The 15,194-nt window shown below is 44.8% G+C and overlaps 1 protein-coding gene across 1 annotated transcript in view; it reads left to right on the forward strand.

Moving 5' to 3' along the window:
* Positions 1–14,386, forward strand: part of Cers5 (ceramide synthase 5) — a 37,463-nt gene extending 23,077 nt beyond the window's left edge. The window contains exons 5-10 of the mRNA XM_042677706.1: positions 2,145–2,195; positions 3,584–3,676; positions 8,045–8,173; positions 8,258–8,364; positions 9,783–9,939; positions 13,545–14,386. Of these exons, the coding sequence (XP_042533640.1) occupies positions 2,145–2,195; positions 3,584–3,676; positions 8,045–8,173; positions 8,258–8,364; positions 9,783–9,939; positions 13,545–13,694 (687 nt within the window). The 3' untranslated portion in view covers positions 13,695–14,386. The remainder of the gene's footprint in view (positions 1–2,144; positions 2,196–3,583; positions 3,677–8,044; positions 8,174–8,257; positions 8,365–9,782; positions 9,940–13,544) is intronic.
* Positions 14,387–15,194: the final 808 nt, after the last annotated feature.

The raw sequence follows: 15,194 nt of genomic DNA on the forward strand, positions 1-15,194 counted from the left end.
AGGAATTGAACCAGGGCTTCATGCATACTAGGAAAGCATTCCACCACTAGACCAAATTCCCAGCCCTAGAGCTGTCATTTCAAACCCCAGCACTGGCATTAAAACCAACACAACAATGACAACCCTCTGCTGGGCACCTGAAGCAGTGGCTTATGCCTGTAATCCTAGCTACTCAGGAGGCCTAGATTTGAGGATTGCTATTTGAAGCCAGCCTGGGTAGGAAAGTCCAGGAGACTCTTACTTTCCAATAAACTACTCAAAAGAAAAAAAATTTAAAAAGCTCGGTGACAGTGCCTAGACACTGAGTTTGAGTGCCAGGACCAGCGCGCACTCACACGCATGCACACACACGCACGCACATACACGCACGCACATACACGCACACACACACACAAAGGCCCACCATTCTGCCATTCTGGGGAGGCGGGGGAGTTATGAATAATCAGTATGATCAATATGAGGATGGGGTTATCATTCAAGAGCCTATTGGTACTATTGGAAGGAAATGAGACAGTGCTATGCTGGATACCAGCTCAAGCCTGTAATCCTAGCTACTTCAGAGGCAGTAATTTGAGGATCATGGTTCAAAACCAGCCCTGTCCATGAGACTTTTATTCTCAGCCAGCAAAAACCTGTAAGTGAAACTGGCTTAAGTGGTAGAGTGAAGCCTTGAGTGAAAAAGCTAAGGGACAGCATCCAGGCCCTTAATTCAAGACCCAATAACAGCACGAAAAAGGACAGTTTTATGGACAATTAAACAGTGAAATTAAACAGAAAAAATAGACAAATTCCTTAAGGAACATAATTATAATACCTTCAGAGATGATTACTTTTGAATTTTGAACATAGAAGAGACATTTCTCCTTTGGTTCTCAAATAGAATCATTGTTTCTCTGCGTAATTCCTATATCCCAGGTAGTGTTGTTTCCTATAACTAAAGTTCTTACTGTTGCTTACTCCAGGCTTAGGCTTTTTTTCTATTTATAATAATGTTTTTCATGTTCTTTTTTTTTTTTTTCTTGAGGGGGGTGGGGGAGTCCAGTCGTGGGGCCTGAACTCTGGGTCTGGGCGCTGTCCCTCAGCTCTTCAGCTCAAGGCTAGCGCTCTACCACTGGAGCCACAGCGCCACTTCCGGCTTTTTTCTTTTTGCTTATGCGGTACTGAGGAATCGAACCCAAGGCCTCATGCATACAAGGCAAGCGCTCTACCACTGAGCCACCTTCTCAGCCCTCACGTTTGTTTTAAGAAGATATTGTTTCTGGGTGCAGTAGCTCACATCTATAACCTTAGCTATTCTGTAGGCTGAGGATTGTAGTTTGAAGCCAGCCCAGGCAGGAAAGTCCATGAGACTTTTTTGTTGTTGGTCATGGGGCTAGCACTCTACCACTTGAGCCACAGCACCACTTCTAATTTTCTGGTCGTTAATTGGAGATAAGAGTCTCATGGAGCTTCTTGCCTGGACTGGCTTTGAACTGCAACCCTCAGATCTCAGCCTCTTAAGTAGCTAGGATTATAGGCTTGTGTCACCAGCGCCCAGCTCTATGAGACTCTTATCTTCAATAAGTGACCAAAAAGTCAGAAGTGGAGCTGTGTCTCAAGTGGTAGAGCACCCAGCCTTGAGTGAAAAAGCACCCAGGTCTTGAGTTAAGCTCTGGTACCAGCATAAGATGGGAGGGAGTCAAGGGAGCGAGCAAGCAAGCACTTAATGCAGCCTCTCAACTACTGGAATTGTAGGTTTGTACTACTATGCCCAACTCAATACACTTGGGGAAGAAAAAAATCTTAACCACTAACCGATTATATAAAATTTATCAAGGAGAATTCTTTTTTTTTTTTTTGTCGGTTGTGGGGCTTGAACTCTGGGCCTGAGTGCTGTCCCTCAGCTCTTCAGCTCAAGGCGAGCGCTCTACCACTTGAGCTACAGCGCCACTTCCAGTTTTCTGGTGGTTTATTGGAGATAGGAGTCTCACGGTCTCTCCTGCCCGGGCTGGCTTTGAACCGGGATCCTCAGATCTCAGCCTCCTGAGTAGCTAGGATTACAGGCGTGAGCCACCAGCGCCCGGCTTCAAGGAGAATTCTTTTGCCCCTAAACCTAGAGAGATTATACAGCTTAAAAACTAACCTGGATTATTTGTTTCTTTTAGTCACCTTGGTTCTGGGATACCCGACAGTGCTGGCATAGCTATCCATATCAGGTAGGAGTTGAATTAGTTAATGATGGGGTTGTATGTGTATATGGCAGGGTGGTTGAGACACGTTTCTTTGATGTTCTTGAGCTTTTTATTCCTAGCTCCCCATTATATGTACCTTAATTGTGCTAGAGAGATGAGCAGTTTGCTGGCACTTAGAAAGTACTTCCTGGCTATGTTCCCTTGTGTCAAGGGCTACTTGGAATCTCCTGAAGAGCATGTACTAGAATAATGCCCGCCCAGCCCCGTGGCTCACGCCTGCAATCCTAGCTACTCAGGAGGCTGAGACCTGAGGATTGCAGCTCAGAGTCAGCCCGGGGAAGATCTGTGAGTCTCTTTATCTCTTAATCTCTTAATCTACCACCAAAAGGCTAGAAATGGGAATGTAGCTCAAAGTAATAGAGTGTTCGTCTTGAGCAAAGAAGCTCAGGGACAGTGCCCAGGCCCAGAGTTCAAGCCCCAGGACTGGCACAAAAAATAAAAACAAAGCAAGAAGCAAGGTATAGCTTAAGTGGTAGAATGCTAGCCTTGAGGGAACAGCCAAGCGAAAGCACAAGACTTTGAGTTCAAGCCCCATTACTGGCACCAAAAAAAAAAAAAGGATGAAAAATATCAGAGAAATGCTAAAGGAGTAGAAGAAGGGAAGGCCTGAGTATATTTTAACTGTCCAGAATTATAGGCTCACTGATTTGTGTTTTAAAATGTGTTAACTTTGGCTAGGAATGTGGCTTAGTAAGAGTGCTTGCCTCGCATACATGAAGCCCTGGGTTCAATTCCTGAGTACCATACACAAAGAAACAACTGGAAGTGACATCGTGGCTCAAGTGGTAGAGTGCTAGTCTTGAGCAAAAGAGGCTCAGGGACAGTGCCCAGGCCCTGAGTTCAAGCCCCAGGACTAGTAAAACAAACAATAAAACATGTTAACTTTATCTCATTATTAAAAGATGAGAACTAAGTTAAGTGTTTAGTTAAGAGTTAAGAGTTGGGCTGGGAAGGTGGCTCAGTGGTAGAGCGCTTGCATTGCATGCCTGAGGCCCTGGGTTCGATTCCTCAGCACCACATAAGCAAAAAGAAAAAAGCCAGAAGTGGCGTTGTGGCTCAAGTGGTAGAGCACTAGCCTTGAGCTGAAGAGCTGAGGGACAGCGCCCAGGCCCAGAGTTCAGGCCCCACTACCGGACCCAAAAAAAGAGTTAAGAGTTAAGTGGTAGAGCAAGAGGGATGAGGCTTATGTCTCTACATCATTTCAAAGCCTTCTTATAGTAGTTCTCAGAAAACAGTGGAGATAAAAGAGATCAAATAATTAAGGGTATTCATCCTCCGATACCAGGAAACTTGCCTAGGTAAAGTACATCTATGATGAACTGATTTTCTAACTACTATTTTTTCTCTTCCAGCCCCTCTCAAGAGGTCTTTTTTACTATTATATCATGGAATTGGCTTTCTATTGGTCTCTTATGTTTTCTCAATTTATAGACATTAAAAGAAAGGTAAGGATATCAGCAACTTCAACTCCTTTCTAGCCCCCACTATTACTGCCATTATGATGATGCATTCTCTTCCCTAACTAAGAAACAAAAAACAGGGAAAGTAGGTGTGATGGGATTATTAGCAATCAATTTGTAATGTTCCCAGAAATGAAATTTCATTAATGATAAAATACATTTAAGAGGGGCTGGGAAGGTGGCTCAGTGGTAGAGCGCTTGCCTTGCATGCCTGAGGCCCTGGGTTCGATTCCTCAGCACCATATAAGCAAAAAGAAAAAAGCCGGAAGTGGCGCTGTGGCTCAAGTGGTAGAGCGCTAGCCTTGAGCTGAAGAGCTGAGGGACAGTGCCCAGGCCCAGAGTTCAGGCCCCACGACCGGACCCAAAAAATAAAATACATTTAAGATGTTCAGGACCCCACCCAGGATGAGAACAATTAATCAGCTGTTAGTCTTTTTCTTATTCTTTCATATTCTTTTTTTTTTTTTTTTGGTCGGTCGTGGGTCTTGAATTCTGGGCCTGGGCACCTGGGCTTTGTCCCTAAGCTCTTAAGCTCAAGGCTAGCACTCTACCACTTGAGCCACAGCGCCACTTCTGGTTTTCTGGTGGTTAACTGGAGACAAGAGTCTCCAGTCCCTGCCTGGGCTGGCTTTGAAAGGTAATCCTCAGTTCTCAGCCTCCTGAGTAGCTAGGATTACAGGGGTGAACCACTGCCACCTGACTTTCTTTCATATTCTTACATGTGTAAAGTTCAGGAAATTAGTCAGAACGTCAGGGTAGCAGGGCCTGATTCCAAAAAGGACTTGATTCCAGGAAAGTCTCTATCTAGTTTGAATGACAGCAAAGATGTTTGCTTGCTTTCTAGTCTTTGCTTTTAGGTTACAGTACTTGGTGAAAGAATGAACTGGAAGGAGTTTTTTTTTGTTTAGTTTTTTTTGGTTTTGGGTCCGGTCGTGGGGCCTGCACTCTGGGCCTGGGCGCTGTCCCTCAGCTCTTCAGCTCAAGGCTAGCACTCTACCACTTGAGCCACAGCGCCACATCGGCTTTTTTCTTTTTGCTTATGTGGTGCTGAGGAATTGAACCCAGGGCCTCATGCATGCAAGGCAAGCACTCTACCACTGAGCCACCTTCCCAGCCCTGAACTGGAAGGAGTTTTATATGATTTATTTTATATTCTTCTGCTACTGTTTAGGAACCAAAGATTCATAAAAGTGAAGTTGACGTTCCAGTATAGTAATAGAGTTGAGGAGGGAAAATTTTATGTAACCAGACATAAAGATATACAAAATATTTCCTTTTTATTGGTGTTTAGCTGACATAACTCTAACCCTAATTTGTCACTCATTGTGTTTGATGAGGAAAACCAGAATTAAAATTTATGGGTCTGGATTGAATCTAATGTCAGTTGTTAGTGTTGACCAGTGTAAAAATTTAATACTCAATTCTGAATGCTTTCATTGTCTTTTGTTTGTTTGTTTTGGTCAATGGTGGGGCTTAAACTCAGGTCCTGAGCACTGTCCCTGTGTTCCTTTACTTTTTTTGGTGGTCTTGGGGCTTGAACTCTGGGCTTGGGCGCTGTCCCTATGTTCTTCAGTTCAAGGCGAGCACTCTACCACTTGAGCCACAGTGCCACTTCCTGTCCCTGTGTTCTTTTGCTCAAGGCTAGTGCTCTACCACTTAGAGCCACAGTTCTACTATAGGTTTTTGAGTGGTTAAATGGAGATAAGGGTTTCACAGGGACTTTTCTGTCTGGGCTAGCTTTGAACCACAATCCTTAGATCTTTACATAAATAAATTTATTTATTTTTATTTATTTTGTCAGTCATGGGGCCTGAACTCTGGGCCTGGGCACTGTCCCTCAGCTCTTCAGCTCAAGGCTAGCGCTCTACCATTTGAGCCATAGTACCACTTCTGGCTTTTTCTGCTTATGTGGTGCTGAGGAATTGAACCCAAGGCCTCATGCATACAAGGCAAGCGCTCTACCACTGAGCCACCTTCCCATCCCCTAGATAAAGAAATTTTCTAATATGTGATATATAAAAAGTTTGAAGCTGGTTGCCAGTGGCTCACGCCTGTAATCCTAGCTACTCAAGAGGCTGAGATCTGAGGATTGCAGTTCAAAGCCAGCCCAGGCAGGAAAGTCCATTAAACATTTTTTGTTGGTCATGGGGGCTGAACTCTAGGCATGGGCACTGTCTCTCAGCTCTTCATATTAAGGCTCTAGCACCCCACCACTTGAGTCACAGTGCCACTTCGGGCTTTTTTCTGCCTATGTGGTGCTGAGGAATTGAACCCAGGGCTCATGCATTCGAGGCAATTACTCAACCACTGAGCCAACCTCCCAGCCCATCCACAAGACTCTTTATCTTCAGTTAATTACCAGAAGTGGCACTGTGGTTTAAGTGGTAGAGCACTAGCCTTGAACTGAAGAGCTCAGGGACAGCACCCTGGCCCAGAGTTCCAGCCCCATGCCCAAAAAAAAAAAAAAAAAAAAAGGCTTGAAATACATGAATGTTTTATTTGTTTTTGTTTTTTTTGGGTCCAGTCGTGGGACCTGAACTCTGGGCCTGGGCGCTGTCCCTCAGCTCTTCAGCTCAAGGCTAGCGCTCTACCACTTGAGCCACAGCGCCACTTCTGGCTTTTTTCTTTTTGCTTATATAGTGCTGAGGAATCGAACCCAGGGCCTCAGGCATGCAAGGCAAGCGCTCTACCACTGAGCCACCTTCCCAGCCCCAACAGGGATGTTTTAAAACAAAATAGCCTATGTTCTTGAGCCCATCACTTCACTCAAGAACCACATCACCATGAATACTGTTGTGTCTGTAGAAAATTACAGGCTTTTGTCTTATTTTTTTTTTCACCCAAATTAACCTGCCTTCTCTTATTCTCTAACCCTCTTAACCCTTATCAACTTGAGTATTAATCAGATATATCTAATAATAATTTAGGGCTGGGAAGGTGGCTCAGTGGTAGAGTGCTTGCCTTGCATGCTTGAGGGCCTGGGTTCGATTCCTCAGCACCACATAGCAGAAAAAAAAATAAAGCCGGAAGTGGTGCTGTGGCTCAAGTGGTAGAGCACTAGCCTTGAGCTGAAGAGCTGAGGGACAGAGTTCAGGCCCCACAACCGGACCCAAAAAAATAATAATAGTAATTTAAAGATTTATCTAGTTCTAGCTTTAGCACTTGAACCCAAGAGAAAAATAGAACCTTAAATTTTGAAAGTAGGAAGTGATAAAAAAAAATGAATAGTTTAGCTAACAAACATTTTTCTGAAGTTTTTTGGAAGAGTTTGATTTTATTCTTCCACTAACATATGTTTTCTGTTAGTTCCCCTTGAAATATCTTTCAGTAAGGCAGAAGAGTCTTTAAGAATAGAGCCAGGTGCTGGTGGCTCACGCCTATAATCCTAGCTACTCCGGAGACTGAGATCTGAGGATCTCATGGTTCAAAGCCAGCCATTAGACTTTTTTTTTTTTTTGGTCGATCATGGGGCTTGAACTCTGGGCCTGGGTGCTGTCCCTCAGCTCTTTAGCTGTAGACTAGACTAGTACTCTACCACTTGAGCCTCAGCCCCACTTCTGGCTTTGTCTGCTTATGTGGTGCTGAGGAATTGAACCTAGGGCCTCATGCATGCAAGGCATGCACTTTACCTCTGAGCCACCTTCCCAGCCCGCCATGAGACTCTTATCTCCAATAAACTATGCAAAAAAAACCAGAAGTGGCACTGTGGCTCAGGTGGTAGAGCCCTAGCCTTGAGCAACGTGTTCAGGTCCTGAGTTCAAGTTCCAGGACCACACTTCCCCCCCAAAAAATATTTAGGGTTTTTGTTGGGGGGGGGGGGAGGGGTTGTTATTTTGCTTTTGTGCTGGTCTTGGTGCTTGAACTCAGGGCCTGGATGCTGTCCCTGAACTTTTTTTACTCAGGGTTAGCACTGTGCCATTTGAGCCGCTTCTGGCTTTTTTGTTAGTTAATTGGAAATAAGAGTCTCATGGACTTTACTGCCCAGTCTGGCTTTCACCTATGACTCTCAGATCTCAGCTTCCTCAGTGGCTAAGATAATAGACATGAGCTACCAGCACCTAGCAGGAGTGTCTAGTTTTTATGCCCCACTGTCACCTGTGAAGTCACTCCCACATGTCAGTTCAGCATCCATGCTCTTTTTGTGCTTTGGGCTATATTAACCAAGACTGTAGTCAGTCATTGATGCCGAGACTGTTGGGTTAAGATGCTAGGCAGCACTCCCCAAGGGAGAATCTAAAGCAAAATGGAGCATATAAGGGATACAGATCCTCAGAGAGTGATTCGAAGCATTGGGTAGGCTAACATTTCTACAGCCTTACCTTTTCCTGAATTTCTATTTCTATTTTTTTCTAGGATTTCCTAATTATGTTTGTGCATCATTTGGCCACCATTGGGCTTATCACCTTCTCCTACATAAACAACATGGTTCGGGTGGGAACACTGGTTCTGTGTCTACACGACTTCTCAGATTGCTGGCTGGAAGTAAGAACCCAATGCTGCTTTCCTCATCATTCTTTTCTAAGAACTGCTTTCTCCCCAACTCAATTTCTATCTTCCTTTGTCCAGGCTGCCAAGCTGGCCAATTACGCTAAGTATCAGCGGCTCTGTGACACCCTTTTTGTGATCTTCAGTGCAGTTTTTATGATTACCCGTCTAGGACTCTTTCCATTCTGGTAAGTTCTAGGGCTATGGAACTGTAGTCATTATGTAGCTAATGATACTTTTTTTTCCCCCAACTCAGTTTTTATTTTGCTCTTGCTTTTTCCTCGACCTAAGATGACCATTTATGGACTCTTCATGGAACCTCAGCTGCCTTATGGAATATTTCTAGTGGAATGTTACCCACAGTCAGAGTATATGTTATATGGCACTGAATTTCCTTATTCATCTCTGTCTACACTCTTCATTTTGTTCCTCAGAAATTCTTTTTTTTTTTTCTTGTCAGTTACGGGGCTTGAATTCTGGGCTTGGGTACTATCCCTGAGTTCTTTTGCTCAATGCTAGCATTCTTCTACCACTTTGAGCTACAGCCCCACTTCCAGTTTTCTGGTGGTTAATTGAAGAGAAGAGTCTCATACCCTTTCCTGCCTAGGCTAGCCTCAAACTGCAGTCCTCAGATCTCAGCCTCCTGAGCAGCTAGGATTATAGGCATGAGCCACTAGTGTATGAATCCATTTCACTTCTGTGGTATCTTTTTTGTTGTTGTTGGTCGTGAGGCTTGAACTCTGGGCCTGGGCGCTGTCCCTCAGCTCTTTAGCTCAAGGCGAGGGCTCTACCACTTGAGCTACAGTGCCACTTCCGGTTTTCTGGTGGTTTATTGGAGATAGGAGTCTCACGGTCTCTCCTGTCCGGGCTGGCTTTGAACCGCGATCCTCATATCTCAGCCTCCTGAGTAGCTAGGATTATAGGTGTGAGCCACCAGCGCCTGGCTCTGTGGTATCTTATGGTATAAAGTCAATGACTGTGAGGGGCTGGGAAGGTGGCTCAGTGGTAGAGCGCTTGCCTTGCATGCCTGAGGCCCTGGATTTGATTCCTCAGCACCACATAAGCAAAAGGAAAAAAGCCAGAAGTGGCACTGTGGCTCAAGTGGTAGAGCGCTAGCCTTGAGCTGAAGAGCTGAGGGACAGTGCCCAGGCCCAGAGTTCAGGCCCCACGACTGAACCCAAAAAATAAAAATTAAAAAATTAAAAAAAAATGTCAATGACTATGAGTTGTAGATTTTGCATAGCCTGAGGGAATCAACCACCTACTACTATCCTCTGAGTGCTTGAAGATCTTATTCATTCCTAAGATTCTAGTGCAATGGCTGTCCCAGTTGTGTGATACTCTACATAGTAGAGGTGTTTCATATTGTGAAATATTAAATCAGTTTCTAAGACCTATATCTCTTCCCCTTCTCCCTAAGGTTCCTTCCTATCCTATGGGCTCCTTCCTTTATTCTTTTTACAGTATGGATGATTTTCCTGGAATTTCAGCTAACAAAGTATGGAGAAGAAACACATAGGATTCTACATCCCAGAGAACTCAGCTTTATCCTTTTCTGCCTAGTTTTGATTCTAGAATCTTAACTTTTTTTGCTTCCCTCTTCTAGGATTCTGAACACAACCCTGTTTGAGAGTTGGGAGATAATTGGGCCCTATCCTTCCTGGTGGTTCTTCAATGGCCTTCTCCTGGTCCTACAAGTTCTGCATATCATCTGGTCATACCTGATTGCACAAATTGCTCTCAAAGCCTTGATCCGGGGAAAGGTGAGAAAGAACGAAGGCTTCTTTGGTCTGTGTGGACAGATGGGTTCTCTCTCTCTCTCTCTCTCTCCCTCCCCCTCTCCTGCTCCCTCTCTCCTTTCTCCTTCTCCCTCCCTCTCTCTCCCTCCCTCCCCCATTTTCTTTCTTTTCCCCTCCCTCCCTCCCTGTCTCTTCGCCCCCCTCTCCTCCTTCCTTTGCCCTTCCTCTATCTCTCCCTTTTTTTCTCCCCCTACCTCCCCACCTCATTTTTTGGTGTGATGAGCCCCAACTACATAAGTAAGCTTGGAGCTCAATAGTTTTTACCTTGACTGTGAATATTTAGCCTCTTAATATATATATGACTTAGTTGGAAAAGGAGGAGTCTAGTACCTTTTAGTCCCTTTAGTGTGATTATTAAGCCAGACACTGGTAGCTCAGGCCTATAATCCAAGCTACTAAGGAGGCTGAGATCTGAGGATTGTGGTTCAAAGCCAGCCAGGGCAGAAAAGTCTCCGTGAGACTCCTATCTTCAATTAGCCAGTCAAAAAACAGAAGTAGCACTGTGGCTTAGGCAGTACTATGCTAGCCTTAATCACAAAGAGGGCTCAGCAACAGTGCCCAGGCCCTGAGTTCAAGCCCCACAACTGACCCACAAAAAAGAGTGACTATTAAATGAGTAGAGTAAGACTGGGAATGTGGCTTAGTGGTAGAGTGCTTGCCCAGGGCCTCATGCATGCAAGGCAAGCGCTCTACCACTGAGCCATCTTCCCAGCCATAGAGTGCTTGCCTAGCATGCATGAAGCCCTGGGTTTGAATCCTCAGTACCACATGAACCGAAAAAGCCAGAAATGGTGCTGTGGCTCAAGTGGTAGAGTGCTAGCCTTGAGCAAAAGCAGCTCAAAGACAATGCCCAGCCCCTGAGTTTAAAGCCCCAGGACTGGCAATCAATCAATAAATGAGTAGGGTTAAGAGTAAGAAGTAACTTCAACTATTTCCTACCCCTTATCTGTCTACTTCAGTGGACCTCATCTTTTTAGTTTTAACATGGAGCCTTTTTTCCCCAAAGGAAATCAATCATATGTAGAGTCTCAATGTATAAACTGAAAGCATATTATAGTTGGATTGCCTGGAAATGTATGGCAGCTCACAAGCTATTTCAAGGTTTTCATACTGCAATATTCAAAATATGGCTTCTATGAGTAACTAAGTTAAGTGCCTACCTCACCCCACTGTTACATGAGGCAAGAGTCTTAAGTAAATGGGTGATTAGCATTTCTACCTGTTGATCTTAGGCCAAGAGCTCCAAAACACGAAGGGAAGTGCTTTCTCTTTTGGGTGGGATGCTTACATGCTTACATGCAAACATTCTACTAGGCATCCCACCAGCCCTGAAAGGTGCTAATTATAAAGCTTAAAATTGAAAATTTCAAGTTTTACAGCAATCAGATTGTGAAGAGCCTTCAGATGGGATGGGCTCTACTGGAGGTGTTTCTAGACCAAACAGATGGAACATAACCTAGATGTTTATGATCTCTGTAGCGTTGTTCTTTATGGCTACCATTAGTTTCAGAACTTTCTCAGTGTGCCTGTGCATCCTGTTCTCCCCTGCTTTTCTTTCCTGACCAGGTGACCTACCCGGGAAGAATCAGGCCCAGACTCTGTACTCTCCATTCTTTTCTCACCTCCTTGCTTTTCTCTATGCCTGGTGAGAGCTGGACAGTTTCATCTCTTGCATGTAAGTGTATCTGTACTTCTAGTGTTCCTGGAAGCATGTCTGCCCGAGTGTTTGTCTTTCTTCCTGCTGTCCTTTCTGTTCCCCTTGTTTGTTTCAGAGCAAGCCCTTTTTCCTGATCCAGAGGGACTATTGATGGGAGCTGAAGTTGCGAGAGTTAACCCTGCTTTAATTGTAAAATCTTTTTTAAAATTTTTGCATTTGAGCCTTCCTAACCTCAAATGTAAAGACATTCTGCCCTCTGGTGGAACTTTCCCAAAGTTCAGGTAATCAATTCATCTGGGTTTTGGAGGTATTTAATATGCTTAATATGCAGGAAAGTTTGGACTGTTCTTAGGCTAGGAATGTGGCTCGGTGGTAGAGTGCTTGCTTAGCATGCATGAAGCCCTGGGTTTGATTCTTCATACCACATAAACAGAAAAAGCTGAAAGTGGTGTCATGTCTCAAGTGGTAGAGTGCTAACCTTGAGCTGAAGAGCTCAGGAACAGCACTGAGGCCCAGAGTTCGAGTCTCATGGCCAACAAAAAAAAAGAAAGAAAATATTGTTCTCTGCTGGGCACTGGTGGCTCATGCCTGTAATTCTAGCTACTTAGACGGCTGAGTTCTGAGGATCGCAGTTCAAAGCCAGCCTGGGAAAAGTCCATGAGACTGTTGTCTCCAGTTAACCACCAGAAAACCAGAAGTGGTGCTGTGGCTCAAGTGATAGAGCACTAATCTTGAGCTGAAGAGCTCAGGGACAGCACCCAAGCCCAGAGTTCAAGCCCCATGACTGACCAAAAAAGAAAAGAAAAGCTAATGATTCACAAATGGTAGAGTGATTGCAGCTGGAATTCTATTCTTACTGACAATCTTATTATTGTTTTTACTATACTATGTGTCTTGGGCGTGCTAAAGTTTCAAAAGAGAAGTAATCTATTGGAAGAGGAGCCTAGGAAATAATGTCATAGTTATACTGGGAATAGTAATATTACTGAAAAGGACCCATTATGGATCAGCTTTGAGGACAAAGCAAAACTGAGGATAACCAATGCGAATGAATGTTGCATCCACAACCACCACAAGTTAGAATTAAAAACGACAGTCTCTTTGTTGCTTGTGTTTGCCTTCTTTGTTCTTTGAGGTGGAGAAGAGTAACTGGAGCTTTCTTTAAACCTAAACTAGGATTCAGTGAATGGTATAACTTCTCTTAGGCTAGATCTGAAAAACACACCCATCCTCCAATGCAGATTCTAATGAGACAAAAACAAAATCAGATGGGCCGGGCGCTGGTGGCTCACGCCTATAATCCTAGCTACTCAAGAGGCTGAGATCTGAGGATCGTGGTTCAAAGCTAGCCCGGGCAGGAAAGACCATGAGACTCTTGTCTCCAATAAACCACCAGAAAACCAGAAGTGGCTTTGTAGCGGTAGAGCGCTAGCCTTGAGCTGAAGAGCTGAGGGACATCGCCCAGGCCCAGAGTTCAAGCCCCACGACTGACAAAAACAAAACAAAATCAGAGATAGAAAAACAGAAAGCTAGCAAAGGATGTTCACAACAACAGCCCTGTTGTTCCAGTGACAACAATGCACAAATATGAGCTCTGTGAGTTTAGTCTGCTCTATGATTCTTTCAAGAAAAGTTCTGGGGGCTGGGAAGGTGGCTCAGTGGTAGAGCGCTTGCCTTGCATGCATGAAGCCCTGGGTTCGATTCCTCAGCACCACATAAAAGAAAAAAGCTGGAAGTGGTGCTGTGGCTCAAGTGGTAGAGCGCTAGCCTTGAGCTAAAGAGCTGAGGGACAGCACCCAGGCCCAGAGTTCAGGCCCCACGACCGGACTCCCCTGCCCCGCCCAAAAAAAAAAAAGAAAGAAAAAGAAAAGTTCTGTATTCACTTTTCTGCCTTTGCTCCCAACCTACCCAGGTGTCTAAGGATGATCGCAGTGATGTGGAAAGCAGCTCAGAGGAAGAAGATGAGGCCAAGAACACAAAAGACCTCTCTGGAAGCAACTCTGGCAGTGGTGCCAATTGTGTGAATGGCCACCTTGGAGATGGCTACTGGGCTGAAGAGTAAGGGGCATGGGAACTTGAGCACACATGGACTTGTAGGGCTGCTCCTACTCCTGGGGCCTCCCCGCAACTGCCCTCCTGTGAATAGAGGGACAGTGAGGCACCAAAGAAACAAATACTTTTTTTTTTTAACTGTCATTTTGTATTTAATGCCCTCCAAGTCCTTTCAGTAATGTTATTTGCTCTTCGTGTGTGTTTATGTATGCGTTTACGCATGTGCTCTGTGCATATGCATGGGTGTTATCGCCTAGGTTGTGACACAGCTGTGGACTAAGGCCACTAGGCCATGCCTGGTCTCTTTTGAATCCACTAGCCAAATTCCAGAGTCCTCCCTTGTGGCCTGTGGCTTTTGAGATTGATTTCCTGGACCATCTGAATGAAGCACACAGGTTCAGCTCTAAGTTTCTATACTGTTCCTCTTTTGGTACAGGAAGGGATATTTCACATTGTCAAGCTGTTTAAAAACAGAACCTTGGATGGGTGGCCAGGATCCTTGTGGTCCCTAGCTAGACTCTTTCTACCACCTATGATGGTGACAGGGACAACTGCTTATACCCTGTTCTTTACTCAATGGTACACAGGGAGGGGGTATATAAGGATAAGCTGAGGGCCAGAGTACAACAGCCACTGGGTGAGCTGTTAACGGTTTTATACTATTGTTTACTCTTCTGTGATTAAAGTGCTTCAACCCTCCTATACCATCTGTGCCTCTTTATAGTGACTCTATCACTAACTTCTTGAAGTCATAAAATAATGAAAGTTTTTTTTGTATTTTGTTTTCTAGAGACAAGGTAGGTCTTCTATGTCTTCCTGGTTGGCCTTGACTTTACAGTCATCCCACCTCAGCCTCTGAGTGCTAGGATTATAGACATCATCCCTAATTAAGAATATTTTAGGCTGGGAAGGTAGGTCAATGGTAGAGTGCTTATCCTGCATGCATGAGGCCCTGGGTTCGATTCCTCAGCACCACATAAGCAAAAAAAGCCGAAAATGGCACTGTGGCTCAAGTGGTAGAGTGCTCACCTTGAGCTGAAGAGCTGAGGGACAGTGCCCAGGCCCAGAGTTCAGGCAGCTGAGGGACAGTGCCCAGGCCCAGAGTTCAGGGCCCACGACTAACAAAAAGAAAAAAGAAAGAAAAGAGTATTTTAGGTTTGGGAATGTGGCTTGTGGTAGAGTGCTTGCCTAGCATGTATGAATTCCTCGGTATCTGGGTTCAATTCCTCGGTATCTCAGTCTCCTGAGCAGCTAGGATTACAGGAGTGAGCCTGTTATAAACTTGCCAGTTGCTTCCCCTCATACTCCCATGAGTTAGAGCAGCTGAAGCACAGTTAACAGCAGCTTTCCTCAGGTGGCACGGCTCTGGCCCTCAGCAATCCCATGCCCCACCCTGTGAGCTCCTTCACTCCATCCCCACTGAGTGCTAGTCCCAGGACTAGCATACACACACAAAAGAAATTGGGTTCTGCAGTTTTGGGAGCTGAAAATCTGAGAGTCTGCATTTGTA

The sequence above is a fragment of the Dipodomys spectabilis genome, unplaced genomic scaffold (genome assembly GCF_019054845.1).
Source record: "Dipodomys spectabilis isolate Male_0828 unplaced genomic scaffold, ASM1905484v1 ptg000039l, whole genome shotgun sequence".
Lineage (NCBI taxonomy): Eukaryota > Metazoa > Chordata > Mammalia > Rodentia > Heteromyidae > Dipodomys > Dipodomys spectabilis.